Source organism: Galeopterus variegatus, unplaced genomic scaffold (assembly GCF_000696425.1).
Source record: "Galeopterus variegatus unplaced genomic scaffold, G_variegatus-3.0.2 Scaffold1529, whole genome shotgun sequence".
In the NCBI taxonomy this organism is placed as follows: Eukaryota; Metazoa; Chordata; class Mammalia; order Dermoptera; family Cynocephalidae; genus Galeopterus; species Galeopterus variegatus.
The window spans coordinates 227381-251195 of record NW_007727640.1 but is presented as its reverse complement, the minus strand read 5'-3'; the positions used below and the strand labels follow the sequence as shown (position 1 = coordinate 251195).

At 42.4% G+C, this 23815-nt stretch overlaps 1 protein-coding gene across 1 annotated transcript in view; it reads right to left on the bottom strand.

The window, feature by feature from the left end:
* Positions 1–23810, bottom strand: part of ADAMTS9 (ADAM metallopeptidase with thrombospondin type 1 motif, 9) — a 155259-nt gene extending 131449 nt beyond the window's left edge. The window contains exons 1-3 of the mRNA XM_008577537.1: positions 23696–23810; positions 22720–23120; positions 17529–17691 (exon numbers count right to left, since the gene is read on the bottom strand). Coding sequence (XP_008575759.1) covers positions 17529–17691; positions 22720–23120; positions 23696–23810 — 679 coding nt within the window. The remainder of the gene's footprint in view (positions 1–17528; positions 17692–22719; positions 23121–23695) is intronic.
* Positions 23811–23815: the final 5 nt, after the last annotated feature.

Sequence of the window (23815 nt, the reverse complement as noted above, 5' to 3'; positions counted from 1 at the left end):
CTTCTCGAGTATTCCTCAAAAATTAATCATATTTCCTTAACTAAATAGCTTATGAGAAACCTGGCCTAGTTCAAATCCTAAAATAGCATGTTTGCACTTGGAGAAAAGTGTAATATTTAGCAATCTGAACCCCCACATACACATGTAAACAAATTTACGCATGTTAAAAAAAGCTCTAACTGGCAACTTTATGCTTCCTATTGCTACGTTACAGGCATACAGTTCTAACATTTTATTCTAAGACCATGAGTTAATGTTGGCTTTTGCAACTGTTTGACCTTGATGCCTACAAAAAAGAAGTACTGATGCTTACACCACCACGAACAGCCAGTGATCTAAGAGCTCATGTAATGAAGGGAGTGAGACCTCATTCAAGTCCTATTTGACCTACTCACTCACCCCCAGATCTCCCTCTCGTAAAGTAAAGTGAGAACAGTGCCTATTCCATAGACTTGTTTTGAGGAGTACCTGGAGACCCTGCATGCAAAGTGCTAGCACAGCGCCTAGTGCATAGGAAGGAATGAATAAATATTGTTATCATTTTTTTTCTATTTTTACCAGCCATAAAATCATAAAGTGAGTCAGAACTAAAAAGAACCATTTAAGGTAGAGTGACTAAGTGTGCTTAAAAACAATCTTCTGGCTTTCAATAATGATTTCAAAGACATGAGTTGTTATACTCTTAAGTAGGGCAAGTCAGCACAGAGTATTATCACCTGAGTATTTCTGAGTCACTTCTATGGGCCTCAGTTTCCTGACCTCTTAAATGGGTATACACATACCTTTTCCATCTTAACACTATTTTGAGAATTAAATGAGAAAGTATATAGAAAACTCCTTGTAAATTATAAGCTAAATGTTTTAAAAAGTCACTTCTCAAGCACCTATTTTGTGAAGGTACTGGGCTAGGTAAGTTGAAATAAACAACAGCAATGACAAAACAAGAATAAAACTCAGGCTCAATCCTTGAAAAGAAAGTGTCATAAAAATTTAAGATGGTATCATCATTAAAAAACCTCAACAGCTAAAAACTTCAACATTTGCTGACTTATTGGTAAAAATGTCTTAAATCAACTTCATTTCACACTACACTACAATAAAATGCACATTATATCACTAAATAACTGGGATTAGTTTAGGAAATTACAGGCAGGCCTTGTTATGCAGTGCTTACTCATTGAAGTGTTTCCCACCTGCTGGGGCTAGGTTGAGGAGATTCAAATGTTAACATGTTAACATTAACAGTTGGGAAGTTAATTATTGATCTCTATTTTCATAAGGTTTATCAAAATTTAACTGAATTTCCTTAAGGTGCTGGGCCACTGTGTGACCTAACTAACCAGGCTGGGGATTCATACAGCACAGGACCAAGGCAGAATTCAACAGCAAGGCAAGCCGCCTTTCTGCTCCACCCGAGCTTGACAGAGAGAAGAGAGGCTGGACAGGAATCATCAGTGGTTTCTCACTTGGATTCTGGAGCCAGACCAACCCTGGTACCTATTCCTGTCCTATGTTACTCTACCTGCCTTTTCTTGGGCAATTTCCTGCCTCAAAGTCTCAGTTTCCTCATCTGTAAAATGAGAATAACAGTGCATACCCCAAAGGGTAACTATGGGGATTAAAAAAGATAATGCATAAAATGACCTTATTGCAGGGCATGGCACACCGGAAAGATCCATTAAATACTTAACATGAGAATAATTATTAGTGGTTATTGTTTTACTGTTATTGAGTAGTATGCAGGACATCCCCTCTTTATAAGTTAGTATTGATTGGCATTGGAGTTTCTCAAATAAGGCAGTTCTATTTTAGAAATAATCTTGTAAAGGGAAGGAGGGAAGGAACATAGGAAGGCAGGAAGGGAAAAAAGAAAGAATGAAAGCAGGAAGGAAGGAGATAAAGGCATGATCAGCCAGTCCCTGCTCACATGCAACTTCCAATGTGGATAACATGTACGTGTGGATGGATAATGAGAAGACACAGTCTGAGATGTAATTAGACGTAAATAAATGCAACACACACTTCCACCTCTCAGCTGGCTCTAGCAGCTGACAGCATACCGGGGACAAAAAGTGGAAGCCCATGGCAGTATCCTGGCTCTTTTGGTTCTAGTTAGATCTAAGATCTGCACTAATCGGTATGTTCAGAGAAGCCTTAACAAAGCCTTCAGACGGGGACTCAGTAGGACAAGAGAAACAAAGTTTGTTGGGATCAGAGGGGGATGAACGAGCAAGCACACTGTGGCCAAAAAAAAAAAAAAAGACAAAACAAAAACCTGAAAACAGCCATAAAACCCATGAATGTTCCAATAACAAATAACAATGTGTTTCTAGAACATGGGTGGGGAAGGAGCTAAGAGATGGAATTGTTCTGTACGTATAAAGCTCTAATGTGGATGAGTGAAACCTCAAAGAGGTTTAATTATTTTTAAGGGTCCTCAATTTGCTAGCTTTTAAAAACAACAGAGAAACCCTGAATACTCACTAGGATCATGTTTCCAAACCCATTTTTCTTGATAAACTGTGGGCTATGTTAAAAAATATAAAATAAAATAAAAGTGATGTGCTCAGGGTTAAGCAGTGCTACATACAAGTGCTGGCAGTAAATAGACACAAAAGGCAGTGGCAGGAGAGATTTTAGTGGTTAAGATTGCTTTTTGGCTGGCCTGAACCTTTATGAACCATGTTTCCAACACAGTGGTTTACAGAACATTAGTCCCATAAGATATTTCCAAAAACAAATCAATTAAGTTTGCAAAGCACTCTACACAACATTCACATCTGGAACTTTCTCCATGCCCATTAGCATTTTAAATGCTAGGAGAAGTCTTGCAAGAAAGAAAGCATTTGTTTAACCACATAATTGCCAAACGTATGGATCTTTGCCAGTTTGAGAGGCAGGTGATGGGGAGTGAAACTTCCCTTGAAGTAATGAGACAGAGGGCAGTGTGTTGATGGGCTTTCTTCTCCGGGAGAGAAGGACATGTCCTTGGAAGAAAACAATTGAAAAGCTTCTTGGTGTTCAAAGGGCAGTCGGTGGTGGGCAGTGGAAAGCATGTCTGATGGTTACAACACAGTCTTCTCAAGGGGTGGGTGCCTCCAGCCCTAAATATGCTGACACAAGCATGTGAGGTGGGGGCACTACACCAAAGGCCCTTCTGTGTCCATTCCTCTCAGTCACCAACCTGCAGCTCCTTCAACTAAATGCAGTAACCAGCACTGCCGAGGACTACCGGCTGCAATAATAGTGGCTAATGTTTACGGACTGCTTTTCTCTGTGTCAGGCACTGTTCTAAGCACTTTACGTGGATTAACTTGATTATGCCTCAGAGCACCCTATCTGGTAGGGACTATTATCTCCAATTCATAAATGAGGAAATTGAGGGACATTTGAAATACTCTGAGAAAATATTTACAGAATATCTATTTGAAGTAGCAAAAAATGCTGAATATACCCAGGCCTGTATTTTCCTAAGGGACTGTTTGGTTTTGCTATTAATATCCTGTACACTACCCTTCAGAAAATGTTGTTTTGACTCATTCCATCTCTTAGCAGTTAGAGGAGACCAGGCTTTCTGCCTGGTGGGTGCCAACTGCCGAGTGCCACCCTGTACTGTCTGCAGCCTGCGTGTGAAGTGCCGTGGCTCGCAATTTCTAGGCTAGCACTTTCCAGTAGAAATAAAATGCTGGGCCGGCCCGGTGGCACACTGCTACAGTGCGCCGCTTGGGAAGCGCGGTGGCCCTCCCGCCAAGGGTTCGGATCCCACATACAGACCGGCCGCTCACTGGCTGAGCAAGGTGCGGGAGCAACACCGAGGGTTGCGATCCCATTGCAATCCCGTTGCCGGTCCCGGTCCGGTACGGGTGCAACACTGAGGGTTGCGATCCGATGCCGGTCACAAAAAAAGACAAAAAAGGAGAAATAAAATGCAAATCACACATGGAAGTTAAGAATTTCTAGTAGCCACATTTTAAAAAGGTGAAAATGAAGAAATGAAATTAATTTTAATAATACATTCGATTTAACTCAATATATCAAAAATATTACCATTTCAACATGTGGCACTAGCCACATTTCAAAGACCTACTGGTGACTGCATAGGATAGTGTATTTTAGACAGTAATGTTTGCAGTGTGAATGCAGGAGGCAGTGTGATGAGGAATATAAGAGTTTGGGCTCAGGAGTCGGAAAGATCCACATTCAAATCCCAGCTTCTCTGCATTCAATCTGTGTGACCCTGGGCAAGTCACTCTGTGCCTCAGTTTCCTCATCTGTGAAATGGGGATCATAATGATTCCTCCATGGGGAGGGTTAAATGACTTAATACACATCAAGTGTTGAAACAGGGCCTAGTACCATTAAGTGCTCTAGAGGTAATGGGCTCAGTGACTCTCATTACTTAGTATGAGCAGCAGACTAAGGCTGCTGGAATGAAGTGGCTCCTGGGCCTGCTGCTCATGAACCCGCCTGCTATCTGACATTTCATTGCAGCTCGTGGGTGGCCCTGAGGCTGGACATGATGCCTGTGGTGGGTCTACGTATCATTCCTATATCAGAGATTAAAGAGCAATGGGCTGGAGCTCTTTAAAAAGGCTTCTAGGGAACTCCTAGTGAGCATATCTTCCACATTCCTTTGATATACAGGTCTCTCAGTTCACAGGAGACTGAGGACTGGTTTATACACCCAGGCCTACAATTCCAGTGACTGTGGAAGTGAGTGGCCACAGGGGCAGGCTGCACTCTGATGACAGGTGCACCTCACTAGGATCCCTCCCAGGCCACAGGCCACTTTCCACAGCACCCTGGCCTAGCTGAGAAAAGCTCAATTTGCTCATTTATTTTTAAATCATATTTTGTTGCTGTTTACACAGCTCTTGCTCTAATAGCTTAATTCATTAAATGAATTTAAAGCCTAATATCTTTCTCTATAGGCTTGAGACAACTTCTTGAATGATCTCATTAGTTTATTCTTAATTATCTTTACACTTAAAATAAGTCCAGTGGCACTTCCAAAACCTCATTTGAGTTGTACTTTTGAATATTCCCTTTCCAGGCACCATCCACAGACAGTATTTCCTTGTGTTATAGCCTGGAAAAAAACACTGGACTGGCAAGTACGAGGCCTGTGTTTAGGGCCCAACTTTTCCATTCATCCTAGCTCCAAGATTATGAGTCCCTTCGAAGTACCAAACCTTGATCCTCTTATCCATAAAGAGAGGAAACAGAATAGAAGTTCTCTCTAAAGTTCCTTCCAGTATTAACAATTTATGAGTTCTTCTATTTTGTAAGATAAAAATGAATAATGACTAAAAATGAAATCCTGAGATTCAAAAGGGGAAAAACCCAACAGAGTCTGTCTCTTGGCTACTGTCACTCTCAGAGAGGGTATCTTATGAAATAACCAGTCAGCAGGGTGGCAGGGTATAAGGAGACAGAACAACTCCAAAGGAGAGAGACCAGTACGACTTTAGCTGATGGTAAGTTATATTAAAGGGGGTACAGTGGTGCATCTCCATTACTCATTGGGAAGTTTTTATTGTGGACTTGCTAAAACAGAATGGTTTCTGAAAACCCCTTCCATTTTCTCTAATCTGAATTGTTTTAACAGAATAACATACCATTACTCATTGGGAAGTTTTTATTGTGGACTTGCTAAAACAGAATGGTTTCTGAAAACCCGTTCCATTTTCTCTAATCTGAATTGTTTTAACAGAATAACATCAAATGTGAGGATTAGGAAATTGGCTTGAAAGAAAAAAAGTAGTGTACAATCAAGGATACCTTTGGAAAACCCTTAAATTGTCCACAAAGCACAGAATGGGAACTTGCAGGAATATTGGAGTCATGTCTCCCATTCCTCATCCCTCCCAGAGCATGTGAATCACACACTACCAAATTCCTCTGCCTCTGTCTCGCTGTCCCTCTTGCTCTTTCTCTCCTGTGTGCACACACATGCACATGTGTGAAATAACACAGCTGCATTCTTAAGTATGTAGGTGCTCCTCTGTAACTGTTTTAACCCATGAGCTAACAGAATGCATTCCCACCACAATGTACACTGGCTGGACATACATATATGTGTATATATATATATATAACTTAAGTAATATTTTTTATTTTATTTATTTATTTATTGAAGCATAATTTATTATACATATTTTGGGGGTACAGTGTTGACTATCATTATTTGTGTACAATATGTAATGATCAAATCATTACACTGGCTGGATATTGAGGGTTGTATTTCTGCACACTGACTAGAAATAATATCAACATGCCTTTTCTGTTGGCCTAGACAATAGCTTGGAATAAGAAGTCTTAAATAAGTCTTTCCTGTTCCATTTCTTTTCACCTATGTCTTGGACAAACTCTATACTGCACTCTCCACTATGCTTTCTTGCTGCGTAGTCCCATGAAAGCATGAGATGTAAGGTGTGTAAACTGTTGGCAATAAAATAAGGAAGCTATGTATGAAATAAGTGTCCACAAATTAAGAGACTTTTTAAAAAGACAAGTAACAGTCTGGGAGGCAATATTTGCAAACTACATAACTGTTAAGGAGCTTATATACAAAATATATAAAGAAATCTCAAAGTCAAATAATAAAAAAACATTCTAATTAAAAAAAAATTGGCAAAAGACTTGAATAGACACTTCACCCAAGAAGATACAGGGATGGCAAATAAGCACATGAAAAGATGTTCAACATCATTAGACATTAAAACTACAACAAGATTCCACTATACACCTATCCAAATGGCTAAAAAATTTTTAAAAATAAAAGAAAAAATCCAACAAAATATTAACAGTGCCAAATGCTGGTGAGGATGCAGAGGAACTTGAACTTTCATACCTGCTGGTGGGACTGCAAAATGGTACAGCCATTTTGAAAAATAGATTGGCAATTTCATAGAAAGTCATACACACGCTTACCATATGATATGGGTTGAGTGTCTGTCTCCTCCAAAGCTCACATAAAAGACTGAACCCCAATGTGGTGGTCTTGACAGGTGGAGCCTTTAGGAGGTCAGTCCAAAGCTCACATAAAAGACTGAACCCCAATGTGGTGGTCTTGACAGGTGGAGCCTTTAGGAGGTCAGTGGATCATGATGGCCTTGCCTCATGAATGGATTAATACATTAATGGGTTAATGTATTAATGGGTTATCATAGGTGTGAACTGGTGGCTTTATAAGAAGAGTAGATGAAAACACTCTTGCCATTTTCACCATGTGATAAGTTGCCTTGCCATGGGACCCTGTACAATCCTAACTAAGAAGAAGGCTCTCACAAGATGCACTCCCTGGACCCTGGACTTCACAGCCTCCAAAACTGTAAGATACAAATTTCACTTCCTTATAAATTATCCAGTGTCCAGTATTCTGTTATCGGCAACAGAAAACAGATAACCCAGAAATCTCACTCCTAGGTATTTACTCAAATTAAATGGAAACTTATAGTCACACAAAAATCTGTATGCAAATGTTTATAGTGGCTCTATTTGTAGTGGCCAAACACTGTATCTCTCATCTAGGTAATGGATAAACTGTGGTACGTCCATACAATGGAATACTACTCAGCAACAAAAAAGGATAAATTATTGATATGACAGCAGTGTAGATGAACCCCAAATGCACTGTGCTTAGTGGTTCTATTTATACAATGTTTTGGAAAAGGTCAAACTATACAGACAGAAAACCGGCAGTAGGGAGAAAGGCTGACTACAGAGGACACCAGGAAGTGTTCTAGAACTTGATTGAGATGATGGCTCCATGACTGTATGCATTTGCCAAAACTTGCAGAACTATATGCTAGAAAGGATGAACATTATGGCATATAAATTACACCTTAATAGAAAATGGAAAGAAAACACTAGGAAATACTAAATGGAAAATAAAAAGATATACAAAAAATAAATTTAGAAAAATTCTGAGGCCAATCACATCAGGTTGAGCTTTTCCTACACAACATATAAATTACACCTTAATAGAAAATGGAAAGAAAACACTAGGAAATACTAAATGGAAAATTAAAAGATATACAAAAAATAAATTTAGAAAAATTCTGAGGCCAATCACATCAGTTTGAGCTTTTCCTACACATGAGGCCAATCACATCAGGTTGAGCTTTTCCTACACAATAAGTGCATTTTTAACACCCCACTGTAATTCTAATGTCATGTGAGAATTGGGAATCAATAAAAAAGGAAGAATTGTGCCAACATTTGCCCACATTTGATTTTGCTCCTTCTCAAAGCCCACCAGCCACGTGTACACACCACATCTCATCTTGCCAACACCACACTCCTTTTTGTAATATTTGGAACACCATGTATTTATTAATGATTTTCAGTTGCACAGAACGACCATGCAGACATCTGGACCAGATGTAAAAAGACAAATGAGAAAACTCACCCACAAATGGCTGTAATAATGACTCTGTAATGATCTGATTATCATAAAGAACCCAATTTTGGCAGATATAAAGTTTGAAATTTGAAACCTCAACTGCATGGTAAAATAGCACTTCATTAAATGAGGGGGTTTATTCCCTCATATGAAGAGACCCAAGAAATCCTACAATGCTTTACTTGAAAAAGACAGCCCCTCAAATGAAATGTGTGAAGGGTCCTCAGATTAACCCCAAACCCTCCTGCCTCTTGTCCACCAGACGACCCTCCACTGGAGGATTCTTAGGTCCTTTCTAAAGAAGGATGTGCATCTTAATGGGTTTCACGTGGTTCCTGGGAAGATGAACCAATTAGCAAGTATCTGCATCACCCCTTTTCCTCAGCAGGGAATAGGTTTCTGAAGCAAAGTGATAGGAACTCCCAAGATGTGATGAGCAGGAGACAGGGAAATGAGACAGGGGCAGAAGGTGTGAAGCAGGCAGCCCTTCTAGCTGTCTCTGGATCCAGAAGCTCTGGACCGAAAGGGCTCCCGGGAGAGGGCAGGAGAGTATTCCACACATCAAGTAGTCCAAACCTAACAAGCCATGTTACATTCCCAACTGCAAACTAGCTCTCTCGGGCTTCAAAACACAGACAAGGGACATCCTTCAGTGGTAAAAAAAAAAAAAAAGTAGTCTAAGTAAGTATTGTAAACTGAGGATCTTTCTACTGGTCGAAAAAGACAACAAAGGCTATCAAGGGACTTCAGACAAGACAAGGTGCTGCCTTTTGCGCTCAACTCACTCTGAAAAGCAGTGCAGTGGCCCGATGGCTTTGTTCTTGGTACCTGTTCTGGGTTTGGGGGCTGTCCCTGCTCTTAAATCCTTGCAACTGCAGGCTGACCTTATGATGATAAAGATAAAACAAAGACTAAAAGAAGTGGAAAGGAAAAAAGGGCCATGCATAACTAAACCAAAACTAGAATCAAAAGAGCAATTTCAACAATAGCAACCACAACCACAAAGTGAAAAGTTGCTTAAGAGACAACAGCCAGTTGCAATGTGTGGGCCTTGTTTAGATCACTGTCAAGTCACACGAACTGTAAAAAGTTGTTTTGGAGACAATTGGGAAAATGTTTAATGCAGGTACTATTTAGGTGATATAAAGGAATTACTGTTAATTTTGATCACTGTGATAAATAACACTACAGTTATATATGAAAATATCCTCACTTTTTGGAGATGTACACTGGAATATTTAGAGATGAAATGTCATAATATCTTGGGTTTGCTTTAAAATACTCCAGCAAAAGAAAAATAAGAAGCAAGTGTGGAAAAATCTTAGTCACTGTTAAATGAAGATGATATGTTCATGGCGGTTCATTTTACTATTGCCTTGACTTTTATGTATGCTTAAAAATGTGCTCTATAAAATGTTTTTATTTTAAAAATAACAAGATAAAAGTAAAAAAAAAAAAAATTAAATGAGTAAATGAGAACAAATGAAAGAAGAAACAGTTCCTGTATTAGAAATTTCTTTTTTTTACTATCCTTTAATGACTTGATTGAAGTACTGCACTATTAATACCAATGTTAAAAAAAAAGAAAAGTAGTATTGTTATATAAATGCCATAAAGAAGATCAAGCTGAAAAAATCAGCTCAAGAATTCAGTTATTTAAAATAGTAATTTTCTAATAATTTACAATGGGTTTTTGGGGTCATTGCTTATATTGACTGTTTATTAGACATAAAGTCATTGGAGAATATAAAAAAGGGGGAAAAAAAAATCAGCTCAAGAATTCAGTTATTTAAAATAGTAATTTTCTAATAATTTACAATGGGTTTTAGGGGTCATTGCTTATATTGACTGTTTATTAGACATAAAGTCATTGGAGAATATAAAAAAGGGGGAAAAACGTATAAAGACTTATGAGGAACAAAAAGAGATAAATGAAAGGTAATTAGGCCAAAACGATAAAACCCAAAAGGCAGCAGCTATTTTTAAAAATTCAGAATCAGTCTTGGTTTGCGATGCCAGCTATTTTCCTTTTTACACGCTGTGGACTAGTTCATTCACCTCTCTGAGCTGAGTTTTCTCATTTGTGAAGTGGGAATAATCGGAGCCTCTTCCTCCCAAGAGCCGTGGCAGGAATAAATGAAATAATTATAAAGTGTTTACACATTACCCAGCACAGGGCTCCTAAAATATTGCCTGTTCTTCTCCTCATAAGGCTGAAAGGGTGGGAGGACACAGGGAGCATTGGTAAAAGTGCAGGCAGGCTGGCTCCGCCCGTAAGTCACTAATTAGCCACCAAGCACTGACCTGCTTGGGCCCAGGCAGGACTGTGAAGTCAGCCAAAGCTTCTGTCACTGCTTGGAACTCCCACAAGCTGTCCCAGAACTGTTCACTTAAAGGCCTGTCAGGGGTCTGCTCCTTAGCACTGTCTCTCACTCCATTCAGGCCCAACTCTCTGGGAAGCTAACCTAATCAGCTAATCTATGCTAAATTATTAATAGGATCCAAGAGGTTAATGTGTACCAGAATACACTCCAACAGAGGTCTGCTGGAGACACAAGGCCATTGTGAGTCATTAGAGTCTTGGTGGGAATTCTGGGCACCAGGCAACCCTCCTCAAATCAGATCAAATTCTATGCAGGCAGTTTTAAAATCCTGCTGGCAAAAATAATTCATACATGAATGCCATCAAATCAACAAAGAGATAAGTCAAAAAAATCCCCTAACTACACTAAGGCAAAGGGGTTGTAGAAAATGGTATGTTTATGAGCTGTGCAACCTTGGGCAAGTCAACTTTATGGATTTCTCTACGTTCTCAGTTTTCCCATGTGCAAAACGGAGGATGAGGTAAGAATTAAAATAATAATTCATGTAAAGCATTTGGAATAGTGCCTGCCACACGTTACATGCTCAACAAATATTAGCCACTATTAGTATCATTTAGGGGTTGGAAATTAGATGGAAGTCAAAGAAAATGATCTGAAAACTTAAATTAAAAAGGGTTTTCTAGATGGCAGCTTCTGTTTGTGCTTTCAATGCAGTTTGGACCACAGTGTAGCCCAATGGAATAGGATATGGCACACTTCCCACTATCTGTGTGACTTTGGACAAATTGCTCAACCTCTCTGAGCTGTAATTTTCTCAACAGTAAAATCGGAGTAATAATACCAAATCTTTAATGTTGATGAACGTATTACATATGACAATGTATGTAAAGTGTGAGGCACAGTGACTCCATATGCACATAATCAGATCCCAACAAATGATGGCTTTATCACCTTATGTTTTCCAGCCATTGTGACTGCAGCCTCAAGAAGTGACAGTACCTTCGAATGGGGGTGATAAACAGAGTCCCCAGTGCCTAATGGAGACTAAATCATGGTAATCTCAGTGTCAGTCCAACAGGCACAAGGTAATTTAGCTGGGTTGAGAGGGAGACTCAACTTTGGCCACGCACGGGCGTCCCAAGGAAGTAAACACAGGCCGGATTTTTATCTGTCTGGTTATTGAGACTACCTCATTCCAGAAAAAGGGGGAAAAAAGGCCTGTCAATCTCCAGTCCTAAGAGACAGAATCTTGGCTTGGCTGTTGGTCTCCAGTGACAAGTGCCATGGTGCTACAAAATAACTATGTGCCAATATGCCCATTTCATTTTCACCTGTATTTCTGATTATAAAACTATTATAGAATCAGGGCAAAGGAGTGAAAAATTATAAGAATATAAAATTTAAAAATTAAAGGTTGCCTGTGTTCCTGGCAACCAGAAATAATCGCGATCAATATTTTCGTGCCTTTGTTTCGGATTTTTTCTTTGCACTCTCATACCCATACACACTTTATCATTTTTTAAACATAAGATCATACCATACATACTAGTTCATCACCTGCTTATTCACTTAATATACATTTCCATGTTTGTTGACATAAAATCTGTGCTGTCATCTTTAATGGCTACATAGGAATCCATCACATGCGTGCCCCATAACTTATTAATCTATCCTCCTCCTGAGGGGCTGCAGGTCATTTCCAGTCTTTTGCCATAGTATACAACACTGTACTGAGTGTCATTCATAAACACCTTTACACAATTGTTCAATTATTTCTTTCGAAATGTCACTGATGGGTCAAGCAGTGTTCAATTCTGAAATGCCTTAGAAAAGAAAAAACAGCTGGCCTTGCTGTTGGGAAGGTGAAGGAGAAATTTTAGTAACAGAAACACACTATGTTTTCAGTCCAGGCAAACACAACAGCCTTCTGTTGGCCTGTTCCCCTGCCTTTTTCTCACCTACCCAGAAGCCTGTCTAGCTCACTGATAAGTACAACTAAAATCCTCTTGAGCAAAATTCAGGGTCAAACACAGAATGTCTGTGCTTTCATTTGTGTTTTCAATGCAGTTTGGTCCACAGTGTAGCACAGTGACCCCATATGCACTTGGGACTTCATGTGGAAACACACTATGTGAAGGATCAGCAGGAAGTGGCTTATAAAAGCAACACACTCTCCTGAATGGCTCCCAGAAGCCTGTCACTTGGCCCCCTGGTGGGGGGGTGGGGTGGGATGGGCAGGCAATAAGCTCAATGAGCTTTACTGAAGACCCACTGTGTAAGGGACTCTGCGGTCACAAGGGCATGCTATAGGAAGGAGAAGGCGCCCCATTCCCCATCCTGAACCTCAAGGGACATACAGCAGGTGAAAAGAAAAATAAATGCAGATACACTCAAGTGACCCAAATGTATACACATAGAGATGACCAACAACGGTGAAACAGAAAATCCAGGAAGGGCAGCCGCTGGCCAAGAGAAAGTTGTCAGAAATAAAACTTCAAAATGCTATATTGGGTACTGAGGAAACAAGCGGACAGACAAAAAGGACTCTTGGCCCTGCCACTAGCTGACAGGGTGACCTTGGCCAAGTCTCATAAATCCTCTATGACTGGTTACCAAGAAGCTCTAAGCAATTAGCTCCAGGTTCTGCTATCTTGAGTTTTACTTCCCACTATAGTGTTTTGTTTTCTACTTTCATGAACTTTTTTTTTTTTGTAAATCTACCATTCAGTGATTGTCTACCATCTTCTAAACACTGTCCAGAGAGCTTTCATTATTTCATACTTATTTAGTCCTGCTACAATCTAGGAAGGTACATATTATTCTTAGTTTATACTCTAAAATGTTCTTGAGGTCACACAACTAATCCATCTTCTAAACACTGTCCAGAGAGCTTTCATTATTTCATACTTATTTAGTCCTGCTACAACCTAGGAAGGTACATATTATTCTTAGTTTATACTCTAAAATGTTCTTGAGGTCACACAACTAACTGGAATAAGGACAGTTCCCGGCTTTATCTTTATGGCATGAAGGAGTTGCTCAGTAAATACTTGATGGCTAACTGAATAAATGCACATACGAATGAATAAACAAAGTTGTAAACTCCTTTGTAAACCCATAAAGTTTTCATTATACTAGACTCCTTCTACACATATTTTTAATATAATTTATCTCAGAATCTTTTATTGAAAATTAGGCATACATCAAGAATCAGAAATGAGCAAGACTTATCTTCCATCTATATGCAGCCATGTAACAGCCATAGTACCCTGACCTGCTCAGACTCTCATAATCCAGCAACTAAAGGGTTACACTTAGCTCAGTAGGGGCTTCCAGGAGCCTGCTCCAGGCTTGGGCTAGGGAAAGTTCTGGATGGGTTGGGGACTCCTGTTGGATACATAGTCTCTCTCCTGGAAATGTCACTTAACATCCTGCAACTTCAGTTTCCTCATCTGTACAGAATTAGAGCTTTGAACTAGACCTGACTATAAAGTTTTCCTCCAGCGCAAATACTGTATCATCCTGAGAAGAGGAGATATACACAGAAAGCACTGATGTGGAAAGCCAAGTCCAAAGCAACAGAAGCAGCAAGTGATGGACCGTGACTATTGCCTTAAATCCAACTTTAACAGTGATTTTCAAATTTAGCTGAACATCTGAATCACTTGGAGCACTTATTAAAACCACTGATTCTTGCTCCATCCTATTTGCTGGGAGAGGGATTTGTTTGTTTGAAGAATCTGCATTTGTATGAGGCTCCCAGGGTACTCCTAGGGTTTAATCTTAGTTACCAACCACTGATCTTAGTTGGGGGTGGTGGTGGTAAATCACTGACAATGAATGGATTGATCTTTTTAGGCAGCCCTTATCCTCTCTGGCAAGAGGGACTATTCCCACCCCCAACCTACTTTCACTCCCTGTGCAAAGGCTACCTGGTTTCGGAGGTTTCCATGACCTGCTGGTCCGTCTCTCTAATGGCTGCTGGTGAAATGTGCCATATTCCAAAGTTCTTTCCAACTGTTCTGAGCCTCCTGCATCTGAATTCAAAGAAGGGGTGCAGAAGCAGCTGGAAGAGAGAAACCAGAGGGGCATAGTCCAGCAGCAACCTTTGGAAGAGCCAATCAAAATGGCTGGGCTCCCAATTCATCACACAGGGTGAAAGAAGGGCATACCATATTGGTTATCAGCAAGCAAAAACCAGAAGGAAAACTAAAAATTGTCATTGGTGACTGGGAAGGTGGTTCTTAAAGGCACCAATATCAATAATGACTGGAACCCAAACCAGCTTTTCTAAAAACTGAAGGCATCTTCCATCTACCTCGACCTTCACATTTTTAAGATTCCCTATTCTTTGTGTTTTTAATTGGATTTGACAATGACTTGTCTTCCATTCAGCCCCCAAAATACAATGTCCATTGACTTGAGTCATCAATTAAAAAAACAATGAACCTTGAGGATCTTGACAGTGTTAAGTAAGACTTTCTCTCCCTGCCCCACCCCACCCTTTCATACACACTCCTGGCTCGTGGAATAAGACAATCACGGGTCATCATTATGGACTATCTGTGAGATCCTGGGCAAGTTACTTCATCTCTGTCAGCCCTAGCTCCTTTTCCAGGTACAATGGAGATAAGAATGGTAGCTACCTCATAGGATTGTGGTAAGAATTAAGTGAAGTAGTATAGTAAAATGCTTTGCACAATGCCAGTACAGAATAAGACCACGATAAATAGTAGTTTTTAAAAAGTGGGTTTGCAGCCCCTTTAGGGCAGAAGAATATTACAAAGTGTCACTGTTCAATACATTATTCAGTGAAAATATTATTTAAACCTTATGTTAATAAGATGGAAGGGGTGGAACCACATATTTCCTGTCTATCTTGTGCTATACGTGCATTTATAAGCATGTACAAAATATGCACTTGCTAATAAAGATTTGGGAAGTCAAGAAGCAAAGGTAAATGGTCTTGGTAGCATGGTCAAAAAAATGTGATAAATGTCTTGTCCATTAAACTTGAGGCTGGGCCGTCTTGACTCCATGCAAGCTGCTGGGACTATGTTTCTGAGTATATTTGCCCCTCTGTCCCCTACCCTTTGGCTTTTTAGAGAGCCTAACTGGCAGAATGCTTCAGATGTATTCCATCTAGCCCTGGTGGTAAGAACACAGCACTAGATGGAACAAAGCCAAAAGACCTACGATGCTACACCCTTAAGACTTGGCTACTTCCAGGTTATACACATCCAATGTTATCTTTTATTAAAGGATTCAATTTAGAAATAATAATTCCAAGAGGGACGAGGACACCATACACTGTCACAGTGGAACAGACTGCTACAGACAGAAGATAAAACAAGCAATCATTTGGGAAGCATTTGAGGAAACTCCCTGTTGGTCCTGAATTTTGGTCTTGTTTGGAGATACCAGAAAGATGCAGAGAAGACTAACTTGGGGAAGGAATTTTAAAAAATAAATAATAGGAAGAAAGATAAAGTTCTAGAAACAGGAAGTCTGAGAATTTTTTTTTTCTTTTTTTACTGGTAAGGGGATTGCAACCCTTAGCATGGTGTGGTCTGCACCACGCTCAGCCACTGAGCGCACTGCACCGGCCATCCCTATATAGGATCCAAACCCGCGGCCTCGGCGCTACCAGTGCTGCACTCTCCCGAGTGAACCACGGGGCCGGCCTGGAAGTCCAAGAATTTTTAAAAAGTATTTTAACAAACATCCTAAAACACAGAGCCAAATTGAGAGACAATTTCAAATGATAAACTATCACCAGATAGAAAGTAATCAGGCTTCAGAGTGAATGGAAGATTGCTGCAAGACAATGAAACAGACAACAGGTGGGTGGGTTAGCTCAGTCAGTTATAGTGCAGTGCTATAACATCAAGGTCAAGGGTTCGGATACCCATACCCACTGGTTGCCAAAAAAAGAAAAAGAAAGAAACACAGACAAGCATAGCTTTCCACAGAGTCCAGAATGACATATTCCCAAAGGTGGCCAACCATATCAGCATAAAGCCTCAAAGAACCTGGCTAGGATGGAAAGAAATCGAGCAGTAGGCATATTATGATTTGATTGAAACCTGACAGTGCAAGCTACGGGTCCATTCCTATAGTTCATGAAGGCATAAAACATTAGCAAAACTGAAGTTCACAGGAAAAGCTCAGACCCATAGAAGTTTTTGTGAGTTCCATTTGTAAGACTTTTTTTTTGTATCACTACATGGTAACACAAAACCAAAAATGCCCAAATAAATAGAAGACATCAAGAAAATACAAGCAATTGCAGATTTAGGACACTGTTATCACACGCTCAGAGCTCAGACCCATAGAAGTTTTTGTGAGTTCCATTTGTAAGACTTTTTTTTTGTATCACTACCTGGTAACACAAAACCAAAAATGCCCAAATAAATAGAAGACATCAAGAAAATACAAGCAATTGCAGATTTAGGACACTGTTATCACACGCTCAGAAAATTACTCAAGCATAATCCTAAAAATTAGCAACTTCAACAGAAGAAGCAGCTCTGTCCATAGAGGGCTCAGAGTCACTGCTTTTTGAGTTTGAATCCTGACTTTGTAACTTCTTAGCTGTGCAAGTGTGAACAAGTTACTAACCCTCTCTTCAGTGTCCACATCTGTGTGGTGGGGGTATACCTACCTCACTCAAGGACTGAATAAATGACAATGCATATGGTAGCACTTTGTAGACTGAGAAAGAGCTACATCTTTGTGGTACGACAGTTGACCCATCTCACAGAGGTGGGATCTCTGCTTAAGGAAGAAGCAAATACCTGGGGTGTCACATGCATGCCTTCCTGTTGAGGGCTCTCTCTGGGGGGTGCTGCGCCTGTAAATAATATGGGGTTTGTTTTGTTCCTCTTCATCCTCTTGTTCATCCACGGACAGTAGTGGTTCAATAAAATAATCCCCATCATGGGACCGGAACGTGCCCAGCTGCAAATGAAGAAAGATGAAAGTTTGATTTAACAACACTCAAAGCCACTGGGAGAAAAGAAATGATGTAACATTTCCCAGTAGAGATGGTACCATTTTACCCAATCTCTTTCCCAAGAAGGCTGCTTAAATTGAACATGTTGCAACATATGCAGAGAAGCCATTTATTTTCACTCTCTGCCATATCAATACCTTATTCTGGATTTGACTCTAGTTTATTGCACCTGCTCTCCAAATCTGTTTCTAAGAAATACTTTCTTGGTGCTTAAGTTCCAATTATATTATTCCTACAGGCTGTTGAAAGAGTGTTTGTGTGTGTAAAGACAACCTGGAAACTTAAGGTACGAGCCTAAGAAGGAAAAGCTGTCTCACTGAAGCCTTCTCATTGATTCAAATTCAGGAAGCACATGTTGGCCACAATGGACTCAAGGTGGTGCCACCTGGAACACTGGTACATGGTCCTCTTCCCATGCCTTCCCTTTGCAATAGAGTGACATCGTTGCAAGCCTTTGGAGCCTAACTGCCCTAGGTTCCAGTTGCAGCACCACCACCTGCCCGTCCATCTTGGGCAAGTTTCTTAACTAGTCTGAGCTTCAGCTTCCTCATTTGTCAACTGGAGATAAAGATTCTGTAAAAGGTTATTACAGAGTAAATGAGATAATGCACATAAAGTACTTAGCAAGGTGTCTGACACCTTGTAATGGCTTAGAACATATTAGTGGTTCTTGGTGTTGCTGATGTTAGCCTCTAACCTCCAGGATACATTGTGTTTTTCCCAATCATTCTAAGCACCTTGAAGAAGGTAACTCATTCTGCTCCCCTCCCCACCTATTCACAAATTTTACAAATGATAAATGATGCCTCAAGGTTGAACCACTGAAACCAAATATTACAAGAACACTTTAAAGTTCCTCATGCCATGCCAGAGAGTGAGGTTTACAGAGAGAAAGCAAGCTCATGTCTCCACCTTCACTGTCCCATTTTCCTCGCTGGAAAAAATCAGAGGCCTTCTACCCTTCCCTGACACATAAGAAATGAATGTCAGTGGCTCCATGAGCATCATCCAGGAGCTTGTTAGAAATTTATGTTGATTGTGTTCCATCCCAAATCTGATCTACTGAATCAAAATCTATGGGAGTAGGACCCAGGATGCAAAATTTTAATGAGCTTCCCAGGATATTCTCCTGAATGATAAAGTATGAGAAGCATTAAGCCAATATACTGGTTCCCAAAACTAGCTAGCATCGAAATTGCCTGGGAAGTTTTGTTTTCTTTAAAATTAGATTTGAGGCACCACCCGATATCCACAGATTCAGAATTTCTAGGGGTGGTGTGTAGAATCTATATTTTTAAAAAGTTTTCCACTGGATTCACGAGCCACTGGTTTAAGGAATGGACAGCTCTAGTGTGATCAGACCAAAAGAGTACTTGGTTACCAGAGAAAGGTCGATTTAACAAATTTATTCTCACCCAGGCACCTTTATCTATTTTTAATATACAACTCTGGAGGTTCTCTGAGCACAGATCAGGAAGCATACTGCAACATGTGAAATCTACCTGAAACATGAACACTGGGAAAGATCTGTCACCTCTGACTGGCAAACAGGGAAATTAAGGCACAAAAGGAGAAAGTGACTTGTCCAAAATTCCCCTTCCGTGGTACAGAAGCAGCTGGATAGTGCTAGTGCTGAGTCAAAAACTCAGTATCCTAACTTTAGTCCAGCGACTTTTGAAAAAAGAACCCTGAAGTTCTCTTTAGAAGCATAGACTCAGTCTCTGGCCTGTGCTTAAGAGAACGGTCAGAAAGACTGTGTTGGAATCCCAGCTCTATCACTCATGAGCTGTGAGGCCTTGGGCAAGTCTCCAGCTCTAAAAGCCTCAATGTCCTCATCAGTAAAATGTGTTGTTTGGGGATTGGATTGTTGTGAGGATTTGATGAGATAATGCATATGTAAGGTACTTATTACAGTGCCAGATACATATGAGGGGTCTTCAAAAAGTTCATGGAAGTCATATTAGCTTTTAATTCTATTTCTCCATGAGCCTTTTCAAGTACCCTCATAGTAAGAGCTCAATAAATGGTATCAATATAATGCCAAAATTAATTTCACAAAACAGTTGCTGGGCCCGAAAGATATCTTTTCTTGGTTAAGGTGATCATTTATTTAAACATGTATTAAGTACATGCAATATACAAGGAGACAGGAATAGAACATTTGTACCAAGAACTGCAAGACAGGGGAAAACTTAGTAAGCATCCTAAGAGAGACACGGATAAGTGCCTATGAAGGTGGAGAGGGAGAGATGACATTGACCTGGAGGACTTATGAGAAGGTCTCCTGGGGAAGAAGAGATGTAGATTACACTTTAAAATAAGAATATGATTTGAGCATGTGAAGCTGGGTGAGAAGTCCAAGTAAACCCAAAGGTGCAAAGGCAAGAGGTAAAACTAACACTGGGGAGTCTGGGGGAAGAGAATTCAGAGAAAGGAGCATAAAGCAGATTGCCTGAAATACAGGATTTGTGCAGGAAAGATTGAGAGATGAGACTGGACATGTGGATGTGTACATGGTCTTAAGTGCCAGATGAAGGAGCTTACAGTTGTTCACTAGGTGATAGGGAGCCATGAAAAGTACGTGAACAGGGTAGTGATGTGACCTTGTGCCTACTCACCATGAATCTGTTAGTGTTGTGTAGCAGGCATTGAGGAGAAGCACCGCAGGACATTGGAAATATTTCTTAGACATCAGTCCCAATGAAAGAGGGAAAGAGAAGTAAAGAGAGCTAAAATTAGGGTAGGGATGTTCAGAAGAGGTGAGCGACATATCTGAGATGGAATTCAGGAAAAGTGACTAGTTGTGGGGGTGTGGGGGAAGAGAGTTGGCACCGCCCACTCAAAAGAGTGAAAGATTTCCTGGGCGAAACACTAGGAGTCTCTTGACGCTACTGGTACAGAAATGGTAAGTGGAAATCTTGGGAGGAAAGATAAATTCCAGAGGACAAAGGGGCAGGGGTTTGGGCGCTGGATTAATGGCTGAAGATGCAAAGAGCCAGCACGCATATCTTTTAAGATGTATGCGGGCCTTTTTCTCCAAAAGGTGCAGATTGCATATTAAACGCAATATAAATGGTGTTATCACAGTCCAGGCAGTCGTTTCTAAAGCCCCCGTCCTCAGTTCCCAAAGACAGCACGTGCGCGTTGCCACCTAAAACTGCCAATGGAAATTAAGGTCCTGCGAAGCAAAATATTTATACAACGGCTGGGGCCACTCAGATTCAGCCAGATTCAGCGGATCTGGAGGCGGAGAGAGAGGAGGAGTAAAGACTGTTTACAAACTTGACGTACACACGCAGCCCTGTCCTTATGGTCCTGGAATTGAGGGCTACTGTCCTAGAATCTGGGGGTGCTCTGATGCTCTGGGCTCAGGCGCCTGACTTCTGCTCACTGGGACTCTAACCTTTCGAACACCCGAAGGATTCCAGAGCTCTGGCCCCGGGTCTTGGGGCAGCGATGACTCACCGCAGCGCCCCCTCCCCCATCGCCAAACTGCCGTCTCCGCCCACCCCCAAACAATCTCAGCGGCGCCCTTTGGGCACTGAGGCTCCCGGCGCTTCGCTGGGGGCTCAAGGGGCCTAACCCCTTTCCCTTATGCCAGCAGGCTAGACCTCCCCCTCTCCCTGTCTTCAGGCTTGCTTCGCTCCCCACTCCTTCCACTGAGAGGTGGAAAAGGATGCGACATCCGCACAGGGAACTTTAAGACTCACGAACAGCAGCGCGCGGAGGGGACAGCGAATGACCGTGGTGAGTATTCAAGCCCCCACTTAGAAAACGTGATGGGGAGAGCGTGGGTACTCAGGGGAAGAGTAAACGCATCACGGGGCACAGAGTCTAAGACTCCATTGCGCGTACAGCGCCTTGTGCTGGGGAGCCCGACCCGGGAAAGTTTCTGCGTCACACGCGCGTGGCAGAAACGCATGTCGCTTGGGAAAGCCAAGGACCACCCTCGCTCGAGCCAGAACCTTACAGCGGGTCCTCAAATGTCATGGGAAGAGGGGGCGGATGTCTTGTAGGATCTACTGGAGGGCAAGTGGGTGGGGGTCGAGAAACCGGGGATCGGAGAACCAGCTTGAATCCTTGCTAAGTGCGTGTTTGGCAGAGCAGGAAGGTGGCCGCCCCGCCTTCCCTCCCTCGCTAGGGAAACGCGCGCCACAGGCTCCACCTCCGGATTCCCTGGAACCCCCAGGGGTGGTAGAAAACCCAGAAGAACCGAAATCACGTCCGGGAAACCTCTCCAGGGTTTCTCCCGCTATTCCTGCTTCTCTGGGCCACCCCGCCAGCAGGGTGCAGAGTAGGACTGCGCTGCACCCCCATCCCCAGCTCCCACCCTAATTCAAAGCGTCCGGGGCTGGCTCCACCCTCTCCCCCGCCTCCAGAGCCTTCGGCCCACCCTTCCGTCCCTGGGACGGGACCTGCTCCCTGTCAATCCAGTTCAGCCTCAGGGCTCCTGGCGCGTGAATAAAGGCCCCGAGAGAACGCGGATACTCTAGAATACGCACCGCCCTCCACGACACACGCAGAAGGAACTCCCAGTACCCTGGGCCGGGGATCTTCAGCCCACACCCCGACTCCAATAAGGACGCACCAATAAGGAGTCTGGTCCGCCCTGCGCTCAGCTACTCCGCTCCGGGGCGGCCAAGTTCGCTGCAAGGAACCGCAACCCCAGCAACTTTCTCCGAGTTTGGAAACCGACTACCAGGCCGCCTCGCAGCGTTGGGCAACACGCAGCTGAGCAGAGTCCAGACCCCAGAAAGCTTCGAAACAACCAGAACTCCCTGGGGGGCGGACGCGTGCGCTCCTCGCGAGTGTAAGCGCACGCAACAGAGCTAGCTACCCAAATCCAAGGATGCATACGAGTTTCTGGCTGATACTTAACGCTGGAGCGGAGACTCGCTGCAGCGAGGGTCTCCAGGCTAGAGAGCAATTAAGGCATCAAGAGGCGGGAGGGGAGGGGGCGCGCGCCCACTTACCATTCCGGAGCAGAGGCTGATGACCGCTGTGTGCTCGGACTTGGTATTGACATGGCCTTTGTAGAAACAGTGCTTGAGTTCCGCTTCCTCTTCGGAATAAAACTTGGTCTGGTTCACCCCAGGCGCCCCGAGGAGGGTGACAGTGAACAGTGGAGCGATAAATCCGGCATGGGCGGTGAGATTAAATAGAAACTGCTGGCCGAAGGCGGAGAGGCGGTAATGCGCCTGGGAGGAGGTAGAGGAGGAAGAGGAGGAGGCGAAGGCAGGCCAGGGGTCAGTGGCAGAGTTAATGCTCCGTCGCCTTCTTTTGAAGTGCACGTTCGTGGGAAAGGGTTCTCCGAGAGCGTTCACTCGGATGGGAGACGCGATTTCATATTCGCTCAGGGTCTCTAATAATTTCACTGCGGAGAGAAGCAGAGGTGTATGAACCAATAATTCATTTTCTCGCAAGTTTTAATTTAAAACGAAGGTGGGGGGCTTTGTCCTTATTGTCCAGCCCATTCGAGTCAATCCCTTCACTCTTACTCAGCGGACAAATATTTGCTGAGCACCTACTATGGGCCCCTAACAGCCAGGAACTGTCCTAGGCGCTGAGGATACACCATTCGAAGCCAGACAATGAACAGTCAAAATACATCAAATAATTTCAAATTCTGGTGAATACCCTGAATAAAATAAAACGTGCAGCTATTTAGTGCCCCCAGTTACTAAGTAACTTTAGTTTGGGGCGTGGGGGTGGGGAAGGGGAAAGATCAGACTAAAAGTAAAGCGGGGGGGGGTGACTAAATTCCTTTCCACGGTGTCTCTCCCTAGCAATTGGCTAGAGATGACCCAGAGAAGGGAGAGGCTGCAAAGCGGGAGATAATTCTTTCTAGGAAAAAGACGGAGGCCTCCGCGGCAGGGTGCCCCCGCTCTTGAGCGAGGCCGGGAGGCAGTGACGGGGGCAGCGGGGTCCCGGGGGTCGGAGCCTAGTTACCTTGCCTCGGGTGCAGCCTGTCCTTGCGCACGGCCGCCGCTGCGTCTGGGCTCCCCATCTCGGCTAGGTCCCGCACCAGGAGCGTTAGCAGTGTGGCCCAGGATACAAACTGCATGGTGC